Source organism: Pholis gunnellus, assembly GCF_910591455.1.
Source record: "Pholis gunnellus genome assembly, chromosome: 9".
Lineage (NCBI taxonomy): Eukaryota > Metazoa > Chordata > Actinopteri > Perciformes > Pholidae > Pholis > Pholis gunnellus.
Genome location: NC_136535.1, coordinates 7,706,537 through 7,720,403, shown reverse-complemented (window position 1 = coordinate 7,720,403; position 13,867 = coordinate 7,706,537). Strand labels below are relative to the sequence as shown.

The window sequence follows — 13,867 nt, the reverse complement described above, 5'->3', positions numbered from 1 at the left end:
CAAAGGTTAAGAGCCTCTTTGTTTGCGTAGCTTTTGTTTTTCGCTGGGAGAATTTATACGACATCTCCCTCAGAGGATCCTTAACCGTGTCTCCCTCGACCTGTTCTAGGTGACGAGAATCAAACCGACAGACAAACCAACAGAAACAGGAGGGGCGGATGGTGAATGTGCACCCATGTTTTCACAAAGCCATCATTTGATAAGGAAGATGACAAAGCAATAATGTACATTAACAGAAATATTGAACATATTGAAGTTTACATGTTTGTATAATTTTCTTATGTCATTATTCATGATTATTGCTTATTCAAAAATCCCTATGGTAAGGGTCAGTCTCTGTTTGTGTTTTCATTTTCACATAAAGATGCAAATCCTCAGGTGCAATCCAAAACAACGGACTAGAATGTGATGTACATGATTCAATGCAGCTCTTTAATGATGAAGGAACATATTCTTTTTGCACAGATAACAAGAGCGATAGGTAATTAACATCATTACACAAAAAAGTTCAAATGGGAACAACAAAATAATTTGGACCAACAACCACCTGTCTTACACTTAGCAGGTAAACATGTATACAGACAGACAGACAGACAGACAGACAGACAGGTAAAGCTACTATGGATGACAGACAGACAGGCTGATAGAAAGAGAAATAGATAACCATAACCAATATGACGATTTTATTCTTCGTCTTCTGCTCTTACTCTGGCTCTTACTGTTTGGATGTATTCAAAGTGGCCGCCGTCCTGTTGGAAGTTGATGGGCTTCTGGTTGAAGAACCACTGGAAGGCCACATCCAGCGACGTGTCATGTGCGGCCTTGCAGCTCAGCACCACGCTCTCCCCCACGGTCACTTCCACTCTGCTCGGGCTGAGCTCCACACGCATGGCCTCTGGAAGCACAAAGCTGCTACACTGTCACCTCAGGCTAACCAAAAGCTAGCGTCAAGCCGCTGCATTCCAATTTGACATCACTGCCGGAGCAATCACGAGAACCCCGGACCCTAACTTTGGCAAAAAAAAACAAACCCCACACACTCACCTTTGTTTGGATAAATACCCTGCTGGGCTCTGATCTAGACTGTGTACAGTGCATCTATGAGAACAAGGCCTTTACGCTGTGTCCTTGTAATATGATTGTTGAAAGTGAGAGCCCTTGGTTCATGGTTGAGCAAGCACAATACATTTCCTGGCACCCGAGCAAAGGTAGGGGGGGAAAAAATGACATTGGGGACTGTTTACTGGTGGCAGACTTGTGCTAATTTGGCAGAAAATAAAAGGCCCCCGGGGCATCACTTACCTTTTACCCACAGAACGGCCGTCATCTCTGCCGAGCCCAGCTGATTCTCTGCCCGGCACACATAGTTCCCCTCATCTGCTCGGCTGGAGTTGACAATTCTCAGAGTATTGTTCCGTAACAACATAATCCTGTGAGACAGGACACAAAAATCAATACTGGTACGAGAAACAAATACACTCGTGAACAGTTGCTCGGCAAGTTTTCGAGCATGAGGCCGCGTGTTTGCACTTGCGTCGGGTTACAAGAATAGCAGCGTTCACATGGGATGAGATAAAACGAACTGCTCAGATATTCCAGTGGAAAAACTTAAAATAAAACTGTGTTTTCAGCGAGCAAATTATTATCACTGAATTGAAGGACAAAAAAAGCGGCTGACGGTGCGTTGTTTGTGTTACGACAAAGCTCGGAGGACCGAGGGATGTGGAGTCAAGAACAGGGTTTGTATTTGTTGCGCAACCTTCAGCAAAATAAACCCTTTTCCGTAGAGATCAATCACGAATTAAAATGTGTTAATGAATGTGATTTGCAGATACCACTAAGTAGCCCGATCTCGAACAGGATAAAAAAACAAACAGATGTTATTAAAGATACAGATTAAGGTAATGGGGACACATTTACATGTATAGATGATAAGCACAAAGAACCACAGTATTCCTCTGACTTTCAATTTGGGTACAACGATGCACCATATCTGATCCTGTGCCGCCGAAAGAGCACAATAGGCCGCCATCTGAGTAATTCCCGTATAATTTAAAATTCATTAAAGGACATATCGGGACATCATTTGTTTAGAGAACGCTACACAACATGAAATAAAATGGATTGTTTTTGTTCCTCTGCATCATTAAATCTAAATAAAACGCTGATGGATCCACCTGACGAACCCTAAATATTGCAGCGTTCAATGAATCTAAAGAAAAAAGCTGTCAAACCGAGGCGTGCATATCACCGAGCTGTCCTCCTGGGAAACACAAATGTAATAGAGAGGGGAGGAAAAAAAAACAACAACGCCACGCCTGCATTCATAAGTAGCTCCTTATCCAGCTGAAGGACACTAGCAATACAGGATCAACATGTCGCTCGGAGTTGTGAACAACAGCTGGAGAATTAAGAGCTTAACATCAGATAGTATAGCATGTATCAACATGTGTGAGCAGATGGCTGCAGAGCAGGAATCATATGAAAGAATATCCCCTTAGTGTCTCGTGCAATCCCCGTTTCATTCCAAAAATCCAAATATTTACATCACATTTGATTCCAGCATTTCCTCACAGAGGCGGGGATGAATGTTTACAAAGTTATTGTTTTATTAGAAACGTCCAAAATGAAGCTGATGGGTGTGTGTGTGTGTGTGTGTGTGTGAGGTATTGTCGTCTTCTGATCTTATTTGTGTTGTTTGCATTTATATTTGCAACACTAAGCTCTTTCATCACGGGGCAAAGTGATTGAAATTCACGAGGGCGTGACAAAATCTTGCCACACGTAAGACAATTCAGAGGCAATCTGCAGCCGGGAGACATTTTTTCAAATTAGGGTGGAAATTCACAACTGACAAGGACGGCGAGGCAGAGAGGACAAGGTGGGAATATGCAAATCGATTCAACCTTAGGAAATTTAAAGAAAACATTTAGAAGATCACGGCAAACCAACGTGGCATTTGAAAATGTGTATTTTTGTAATTATAAAAGGGGTTTTCTGAGGTGAAGCCACTGCTACAGAATACTTATATACATATGAAATCAGAAATAGTCTTCTTTTTACTGTAGGCACAGTCTGACTCTTAGACAAAGAGTCTGTGGGCTTCAACTGAGTCTGCCACATACTTTCAAACTAATGGGATTAATACTTTCTGTTTAAGAGACAAAAGCCCTGAACATTAGCGGAAATCCATGTTAATTACAAACCTTCATTAAGTCAGCACAGCTGTCAATGCCAGATAAACGTGAAGCTGCTTCGATTCCTCCCCTGCTCTCCTAAGAATAGAACGTCTCTCCATCCTTTAACTCTTTGCTTTGCTATAGGTTGATGGCAGAAAATCCTTGCCAGGAGTCACCCTGGCCAAGACCGGCAAACACGCCGCTCCTGTTTAGATAGGAATCACCCTTTCACAAGGTTGGTCTCCGGTCGAGCAGTGACCCCTTAAACACCGCGTTACCCAGATCGTTAACTCACCACACAGTAGTGACGTTAAGTTGCATCAAACACGCTTGTGTTCTATAAAAGCAGCTTAAGGGGAAGAAAAGTTACTGAATGATGGAATTCTTTGAGATTATAAAGAGAATGGACCACACACTGTCCATATGACAACGCCAGCACTAGTAGTGTTAGTCAATGATAAATTACTGCGAAGAGAAAATAAACTGCTTTCTCCAATATTGGGTTCTGTCCTCTTTAAGACATGGCTTTATCTGAAGTCAGATAAAAACAATATCAAGGTTTTTCGGACAGGTATGAATCTCCCCCCGCGGTGTGCGCCAACATCACACACACACACACGCACACGCACACGCACACGCACACGCACACGCACACACATATAAAAAAATAGATTTGTGAGGGTTTGACAAATACCTCAAAGGCTTTATCAGATCCAGACAAGCCAGGGTCATTAATCACCATTTTAGGGCAACACACTTTCTAACTTCTCCCCATCCATCAGTTCTACTGGAGCCAGCTCTTTTATAGAGAAATAGACATCCAAAATTAGCTCAGAGGACCATTTTTTTTCTTCCGAAACATGTACGCCGACCTCTGAAAAGGGGCGCGTTAAAACCAATTCCTGAGAACTCCTGTTTCCATTCACCTGTTCGAGGCTGTTCTGAAGGAGCAGCACACCGAGGATCTTATTATCAACTGGCTGCCCTTGCTGCGAGGCTGTTGAACAGACAGCTGTGTCTCGGCTGATAAACAAAAGGTCCCGTTCTCTCGCTCCAAACTCGGGATGCTCAGCGGTGGCTGATAATTTCAGCGGCGTCGCTCAGTTTGATTGATGGAGCTTCGCCTCCTCAGCCCCCCCCCCCCCCCCCTCCAGGTGCAACGGAGGGATGTTTCTCATAAAAGATGATGCATCAAACTGCATGTGAATTCCAAATGCAATTGTGCCGGTCTAAATTGTCAGCATCCCTGTGAAGGAGGCGGGGTTGAGGACGGGCCTCCAGAGCGTTGCCAGTACCTAAAGCTGTTTTATTCTAGTAGTGACACTTCATTTCATTTACAGTAATGAAAATGTGGTGTGTTACAACGAGGCTTCCTGAAGGGCCTGCGTCGGAATGGCAACACTTGAAGTTCGGCCATGAAAAACCCGCGATTAAAAAGCAATATGAAGATATTGAGGGAGACAAACTTTTCATAACTTCATGCATATTTTACAGGGCAATTAACTTTCTCTCATAATATTCTGTTCTTCTTAAGTGTGCGGAGGAAAAAAACAAAACCAAAGAATCGGATCCTATTTATAACACAGAGCTCCAGCAAATCTTCCACCGGCTGCAAAGAAAATGGTTACGATCCATCCCAATGATAGAAGCAGACATGAATCCTTCCTAAACGTCTGAACTAGTGACACTCCAGGCACTGAAACACGCCCCCCCAACATATATAACAACTGTTTTGCGGATGCACAGTAAAGAGCTCAGGGCGGATCATTACTTTTGGGATTTTTCACGGTACGAAATGATTTTGTCTGAGTTTCACACATTTCAATCACTTTTTAGTAGCAGTGGGCGATATGACGATATACTGTGCAATTACAAAGACTATACAGCACCATTTCTACTGAGGGATCTATCTATCTCTTTTCATATCTCTGGATACATTAGGCCAGTGCAGACAATGTTGCAAATCAATGACCAGGAAAGCTTTATGGTACCAATGTGATGAAGCGTGTCAGATATTAAATTATGAGATATTAAATCACAATTTCCATCTGGACAATTTCTAATCTATATTTGTTTCTGTAGTTTTCAATACAAAAAAAAAAGATCATAATAGCAGTGTGTTGCTATGAACTCAGTATGTGTCTATATTACCATGTGGTGCTGAAAAGTGTGCTCTGCCTGTGGACCCAGGTGCAAACACCTGCGCTACTCAAGTGTCCTTGTGCAGAAACCTTGAATCCCTGTCAGCTTTGGGGCTCTGGAAAGCTGCGGTTAATGGAGGATTCCCTTTCTATTTTTCATTATGTCATATAACAAAGCATACCAACTGGTATTCTTTCCTGCCCAGGGACTACGGATGTAACTTAGCTAAAAGCTTACTCTGGTACAGCTAAGAAGCTGTGCATTGTCCCAGTCAAATAATATATAAAAAGCATCAATAAATAAATCCCAACGTCTATTTGGGAGTGAAACAGGATGCATCTAGAGAGTTGCTGTACCTTCTGCTTTGCTGTATCCTTCGGTCTCCTCTCTTCCATGTGATCCGTGGTTTGGGCGATGCTCTGGGTTTGCACTCCAGCAAAACGTCTTTTCCAAGCGTGGCAATGACCCGTACGGGATTGTGGACAAAGACAGGAGGCGACGCTGTGCAAGACAGACGCACGGCATTTTAACGTTGGAAAAAAGTGAGAGAGAGACAATGATGCAGTCATATCATAGTAAACACACTAATATTCTGACATATTCATACCAGATGTGATTTCTTATTTCTAAAGTTCTACTCTTGTTGAAACGAGCATGTAAAATGTCTTTAAAATCAGTTGAGATCACGTTAAAAGACATTATGAGCATTTTATTTGCAATGTATGTACAAATATTGATCTATCTTCAGAACAAACGCTGAATCAAATGACTCCTGATAACAGGGCTCATTGTGAAGAGGTTTCATTTTTTTTCTCGTCACACAAATGAACAATGCTGCCTTGTCTGAAAACCTGTTTTCAGCAGTGTCTACCAGAAGCTAATGGTACGCTACCTGCTCAAGGGAAAAGGACACTAATGGGATCCGAACATGACTCGACGAGCTTCCGTTTGTGTGATTTTGTCTTTTTGCCCCCTAGCGGTAAAACAACCCTTTTTAAAGTGGCTTTTCATTAATTGTGTGGTTAATGCATTTACAAACGTAATACACGTAACACGTCTTCAACTGTGACATTTCAAAGTCATTATTTGAAAAATGCTGGAGGGCTTAGACTGACATCATGACTCAAAATGCTTGATCGAAATGCTAAATTGTTTAAAAGTAATAACTCGATTTTCCACGTGAAGTACAACAAAGCACGCTTCTACATAAACATGCTTTTATGTACCGCATAGCGCCCCATACTTTGTCTTAATTATGTGCTAATTCAGCATCCACAACGGTTCTATAAATACACATTGTGTTGTTCAGTCTAATTACTTAATAATTGTCATGTTAATGATGACACGCTCGGAAGATTCGCACTGCTTTTATGAAAACAGTATTAACCCATATTTAACCAGGCTGCCTGAGTGAATAACAAATGTGTTTCTTTAACAATCATGGCTCGCTCCAGAGAATGAATTAGGCACTAATGGTCTAAATAAGGCTTCAGGGCCCAAAGCAGACGTGCTACTGGTGTACGGCTGTGTTGCACATCAAGGCCATCTACAGGCTGCAAGGCTTTGTCAGCTGTGATTATTCTAATCCCGAATGATGCTTCATAGGTGACATTATACACAATGACAATTCAATCCCATCTGTAGCTTTCGGCTGACCCCTGTCCCTGCAACACTTGTGTCTTTGAGGCTGAGTAGTTGCCTGAGTGGCAGAGGTCCCTCTAGACACGGAAAGCAGCGGAAAACAGAGCAGTTGCTGTGTGTATTTGTTTTAATCAAAATAAGAGCAGGCCTGCAGCCTGGTGGCAGCCGTACCCTTATTGCTTCACCCGCCACCCTCCCAGAAGAGCCAGATCTGGGACAAGATCACAAGGGCGAGGGCAGCCGCTGCACCCGTGCAGCCTCAAGTGATCGCTCATCTGCAGGCTGTTATTAGCCATGTAATCTGTCCTGATAGTGTTTGCTTGTGGACATCTCCACAGAGCACAGGTCACTGGGAAGACATGCCTGGGGGGTGTACTTATGAAAGCATTCATCACCAGCTTCCAAACATCATCATTGTGACTGTGACTCTAAGGAAGGCAAAGAAACTTCCTCATCAGCTCACGAAAAGCGTATTAAATACTAGACTTTCTCACTCTTAGAGGCAACACGGTGCAGTCAAATTAACTAAAAAAAGTGGTCGTTTTTCACAGGTTTTAAACTGATGGGGCGTAGGGACAAAACATTCCATGGGTCTTCCACAAAAAGCTTTGAACATTTCCAATACGATTTTCAAAATGCCACACATTCCCCCTCAAAAAAGGGCATGCCACACGGAGGGTGAATCAAAGTGTCCCTCTGGGGATGGGTGTCACCAGATGTGTCCCAGTATAGAAGATGACAAGGAGAGAATAGTGCATCAACACAGAACAGTGGACAGACATTCAGTATGACTATTGTGCACCCAGCCTGAAGCCTTGTGTGTTAGTCTGAAGAGCACAGTTTCCTTTGCTTTTAGTGTCCCTAAATTCTCAAGTACATGTGACTCCTGTTTTGCTATTTACAAAAAGGGAGACAAATATTCATTTTAGAAAATGAAAATATTTTACAATGTGAGTTATTATAATAAATAATGGAGGAAGTACTACACTGAAAAAATATGCAAAAAGTCCTGCATTCAAAATGACTTTTATATATATATAAGTGTAAATAAATGTATTAAAAGTAAAAGTACAGCAGACAAATGCCCCCCCCCCCCCCTTCTGACAAATAATATCATATTTGTATAATATCTTTACATTAATACATTAAAATAATTAAAAAGAAAAGCAGTAAATTGTAATATATGTAAAGCTTGAACCAGAAGATTATTTTTGCTTTAAAATTAATTCAATGAATTGACCCTTCACTAAATCCTGCCTCTCGAAAACAGACTGGCCAAACCTAGCGTAGCATCAGCCGACCTCCAGCACCTTTCCGGCTCCGCTCCATGGACTCCATTTCAGGCTGTTTTTGTGGACTTGGAGCTAGTGATGCTTAAACGTTGAGTAGTAGTGATACTCTTTACCTATTGAGTTCGGAAGGAGATACATGTTTCTAAAACGATACTACTACATGTTAAAAGCTGTAGAGCTAACTTTAGCAGAGTATTCATGAACTAGCGTTAGCACTTCTATGCTACGCTAGCTACTGAAGGTATACTGAATGTGTACACATTCTGCTTTGCCATTTTAATAAACAGTGTTGTTATTTTAATTTGATCGTCTTGAGTGTCGATCACCAGGTGATGTGGTGGTTCACTTTCACACTGTGATCTGTAGCTTTAGCTTCTGTCTTTATCTTTAGAAACAGTTTTCACTGCTGTATCAGTTTGACATCCTGGATATATCATTCAATCGCATATTGTAGACCCTTCTGTCTAATTCTCTGGGAAATTACTTTAGTTTTTTTACAATGATTTGATAACATATATGCAGGGAGTGCAGTTAGTGACAGTGTGGGCTCCATGGTAGCTCTGACAGCTTGGCGGAGGAGCAGAGGGGGGCGGGGCGTAGTGAAGGGTCAGTAGACTAATCCTTTCAGCTGTACGTGTACATTTTCATATATTTTTTAAACTGTCGGATTGATGTAGTACCTCGAATCTGTACTTAAGTACAAAACTTGAATAAATGTACTTATTTGACATTACAATTGATTATTAAACTACAATAGAAAACACTGACTAACAAATACCTGATGGAAGTCAAGCCCGAAAGGTTTGGTTTCTTTCTGTGTAATGAAGATTGTGATGTAGGCTGTGCTTTGATGACGAAGGGTATATAGAGCGGGGATAAGACCCTAATGGAGTCATTAAACTCCATCAAAGAAACCATTGATGTCTCTCTTTTAGTGTTTGCTCTCCATTAGTATGAATCTATACCTACAAGTCATTGCTTTTTGTTCTCCTCTGATATAACAAAGAACTGTTCCAGACCCTCCTCAACTTGATGCAGGCAGACACCTCATTGAATATAACCATAAGGGTCCTTCTTTTATTCATGCCGTCCACTGCCTAGGTTAAATCAGGGACCATTGATTGGCAATCAGCACATCTCACAGTTCTGTGTTCCCCACTTGCATTTCAATCTCCCTTACCTATCATCCAGCACCTTATTCAGATGCCAATACTCAGTCTGCGATTCCGACGTTTGCAGAGAATCAAGAAATGAGTTTGCCCGAAAGTAAAGCCTGCCTCATGAAAATGACACAAACCTTTCTTTTACTGCCATGTTTTGTCTCATCTAAATTATAAACCACATGTATAATTACCTAAAATCTTGAGTTCGGCGTTAGAGTAGATGGCCCCGTACTTATTTCCTGCGACACACTGGTACATTCCTGAGTCCGCCTGCTGCACTCTGTGAATAGTCAGCTCTCCGTTCATTATTTCAACTCGGCCCTGTAACAAGAAGAATGCATCAACGGATAACCTATCTAAATATAGATACACTGTACATCATTAAGAATATATAGTGGACGTGTAGTTTCGTAAGGGTAATTCAGATGTTTAATGGTACAATCAACAAAAGGAGAGGGCACGGTGTAGTATGGCAGGTACCTGGGATGTCAAGGGCAGACCATTAAGAAGCCAGTGATAGGTGGGCCGGGGCCTCCCCATGGCCTTGCACTCCCACTGGAGCTTTTCTCCACTATCCATCTGGGTGTCATTAATCATCCTGACCCACTGAGGGAGGGCTGGAAGATAGAAAACAAGAATCTAGAATAAGTAATATATCCTTGAACCGCACCTGTACGTAGAGGAGAAGAAACGGGCATGCACAAATACGCAGCCAACACACAATGCAAGAGGTTGTAGTTAAGAAAGTGGATGTTGTAATGCTTTTTTGTATCCCACTTTTAATAATTTTTTGTTTTTAACAAAAAAAAACCTTGAATCCACCCTAGACACGCTGACTTTGATTGCTTGTGTACTTTTGCACTGCACTTAACAGAATTAATTCATAAATCACACAATATATAATTTTCGGATCCTCTCTTCTGCTCTTCAACTCTAAAATACTGAAGGAAAATGAACAGGCTCACGAGCAGACTAAATTAAATAAAGGAGGGGGAAGGTTTATAATGGTGTACAGTACTAAACCAACCTGTTTCAAGTACAGACGCTTGGTCAGTGCTTGGTCAACTAACTCCAATGTAAACCGATCCCTGTACTTATTAGACACTAGGAGCAACTGACGTAGTATAAAGAGCGTGCAAGTCCACGTGGTGCAGGTGAGAGTTGAGGTTGGATAGGTCAGACCTAACCAAGTACTTGTATTGTCTAAACCTAACCAAGTACTTGTGTTGTCTAAACCTAACCAAGTACTTGTGTTGTCTAAACCTAACCAAGTACTTGTGTTGTCTAAACCTAACCAAGTACTTGTGTTGCCTAAGTAAACCACAAAACTAAGAAAGCCTACGTTGAAAGTTTATTTTTAAAAGAGGTTGTATGCTTGTACGTTTCCTGAGGTTTATTTTAAAAAGACACACTGCATATTACCAGCAGATACTGACATGCTGTCCCGGACACGTCCAAAACTGACTCTAGTGGGGCAGTTACAGCGAGAGAACCAAGCATCTTTTTGACAAGTTGAGAGTGAGAATGTGCTGCCGAAACATCCAAGATTTGTTCCTGAGACCAGGATTACGAATATACAGTAACCTGTTTACCAGCACACCTCTAGTCAAGACCAACAAGCACCACCATCCAGACAAACCCTCATTGAGCAGCAAACCATTCAATAAATTGGATTAAATGATTTCTTTGGAATATTAACAGACAATGCAGGGGAGATCGTCACTGATGGGGTGTTGCATTGTTCTCACCTGTGGATCGCATTTATGCTCTTTGTGTCATGTTCGTGAACATTTTTATTTTTCTCCTTCCACTGCATGGCTGGTCCGCGGCAAAGGCAAGCTAGACACCTGCCATTCCTGGGAGCCCTTTAACCAAGGAGATTTTTTTCCTCTTTTGTTTTTTTCATCTGTGTGTAGCTCGCTTGTGTCCACGGTTCCTCTCCAACTACACATCTGTCACAACTCAAGATCTGAGCACTGTACAGGCTGGATGCATTTTCTTTTCATCTTGTAGGCTCTTTCTATCTGCTGGATCCTATACTACACATGGTTTTGCATTTTCCAGTTCCTGTACATTTACAAGTATATGAAATCAACAAGGACCTTTTGCTGGGGCTGGATCACTCTGTCAGTCTTATGTTGGGGGAGGGATGTTAATTATTAAGCCACTAACTCAAGCCCTTTTTATCTTTTTATTATTTCAATCTCCTTTATATTGTACTTTTTGTTCTAATATGCTTTTACACCCAAATGACACATCAATGTATGCATATTATGGCGACATCAACTGTTGTATGTTGTAATGAAGTTGTAATACTGAGCACTTTAAAAAAAAAATATATATATATATATATTTGTGTAGACTGTATTTCTTGGGACAAGTTACACGATTTTTGATAAAGACGTGATATTATTTTAGGCTCAATGTGTTGCATCGTGGTGTACTTCTTGTATTGTGTGCAGAAGAAGAAGGAAACCCCGTCACTGAGCTGCTACAGTAACATGCCGAGCACGTTCTCTTGCTATTCTTTGCATATGGCACCTTGGGTAGAATACTTCTTTTTGTGTGTGTGGTTTGATTGAATGATTACGGTCAGGAAGGTCTCCCTCACAATGTGAGTTCAAGCTTCCAGCTGACCTGTGTAAATTACATTTAGCGTGAGGCTGCTACAAATTAGCTCCCTATTCTCCTTGTGATGTCAACAGAATGGAGGTTGCCAAGAAGTGCAGGGCCTTGGAAATGTGTCCTACCAAGGCTGAGGCAGTCCATTATCTTGGTCCTGTGCACACGGCGCAGACAGAGAGGAATGGAGGACACCCGCCCTCCATAGATAAGTATATGATAATGGTCTGGTAATTCAGCGCGCTCACTAGTGGCTGGGAAACTAACAACTGTTCTTTATTAAGCCAGGTCTGCACTGAAACTGATATCTAATCCCTGGGCACACAAAGCTCCATGTTTTCTGTTGATAAGCCTGTATTTGGTCAAATGAATAATTATAGTGTATACCTGCATTAGATAAAAGATGAGAACATTACAATGTTAGTATAAATAAATAAATAAGGTTTGGTCCTAATCTTAGGTATTCCCAACAACTGAGGATTCAATAATTCATTTGTTATCTAATACAAACAGATTTACTCAAATAAATGTTTTTATAGTGATAAAAACAATAAGAAACTCAGCACATTCATATAAAGCAGTGACCAAAGGCATGGATGTAACCACTAGAGTAATATAATACATCTTAGAAAAAAAGACAAAGAACAGCCGCAGCAGACTGTTAAAACAACGAGCAGAGAAGCAGTTAAGGTCATTTTGAAACAGCTAAAACAGATCTTGCTTGAGAGAGCCACACTAAAAGCATCAGCTCATTCGTTGAGCTGATGCACACTTGTTCTTGGATTATCTGCCGTGGATGTATAATTCTGGACTGTTCACATAATGAGAATAAAGTAACTAGATTATATCGTGAAGAATACATGGGAACGGTGCCGAATGACCAAAAATAGCTCCCGAAAAAATAAAGTGTGTTTGTTGTTCAGACTACAATGTTCACACCGATATTCCTGGAATGCAACACATCGACACTTGTGCTCTTATCTAGTGTCTGATGGCTGACCAAAAAGTAAAAGAATGAATGAATGAACAGCGAGTGAGCGCATGCCTGGACTCACTGTAGACCTGCAGGTGTCCTTTGAAAGCAGTGCCTCCTCTTGGATTCTCAGCTTTGCATTCGTAGGTTCCCGAGTCCTCCAGTTGAATGTTGGGAATTTCCAGCACAGCCTGGGACTTCCGAAGTCTTGCTTTCTTGGGGATGTTGCCATTGATCTTCCTCCATGTGATTGTTGGTACGGGACTGCGAGGAGAGAAGAGTGGGATTATATTCTCAACAGCACAGTGTAACATAAGAACATAAGAACTGGTTATGTATATATTCCATCGTAATTATAATAATAATAATAATAATAATTTAAATTACTATTTATTTTCATGTACTTTCACCTTGATACAAATGATAAAAGATAGCCTTGATAGATTCTCTACCTAGAAAATGTAATTTTACAGATTTGAGTGAACTGCTACAGGTTCGATTTCTGCCTAATCCTCCATTAATGTATTCATTAATCAAGTTAAGTTACCTGAGTAATTGAGTACATGAGTAATTAAACCAATAACCATCAGGTTATTCAATAATAATAATTGTTATTTGTTTATCTGCCCAACAAGGGATATTTTAAAGTCATAACGTCTAACTGTGACAAACATCGGCGATGTCCTGCAGCCTCCAGAAGTCCTTAACTTGTGATGATGTATTGACCCACCACGATGAGTACTTCATGTTGGTTCTGCTCCCCATGTAAACTACTGACCTTCTGACCACTCGTGACAACTTTACTGTACCCAACGACCCGCACATTAGAGCCGGGCTTCAGGGGGGACAGGGACA

At 41.3% G+C, this 13,867-nt stretch overlaps 1 protein-coding gene across 1 annotated transcript in view; it reads right to left on the bottom strand.

Moving 5' to 3' along the window:
• cntn5 (contactin 5) overlaps positions 1-13,867 on the bottom strand; it is a 68,741-nt gene that overhangs the window by 15,518 nt on the left and 39,356 nt on the right. Inside the window, exons 8-13 of the mRNA XM_079166791.1 lie at positions 13,095-13,276; positions 9,898-10,034; positions 9,609-9,738; positions 5,678-5,822; positions 1,303-1,430; positions 708-895 (exon numbers count right to left, since the gene is read on the bottom strand). Coding sequence (XP_079022917.1) covers positions 708-895; positions 1,303-1,430; positions 5,678-5,822; positions 9,609-9,738; positions 9,898-10,034; positions 13,095-13,276 — 910 coding nt within the window. The remainder of the gene's footprint in view (positions 1-707; positions 896-1,302; positions 1,431-5,677; positions 5,823-9,608; positions 9,739-9,897; positions 10,035-13,094; positions 13,277-13,867) is intronic.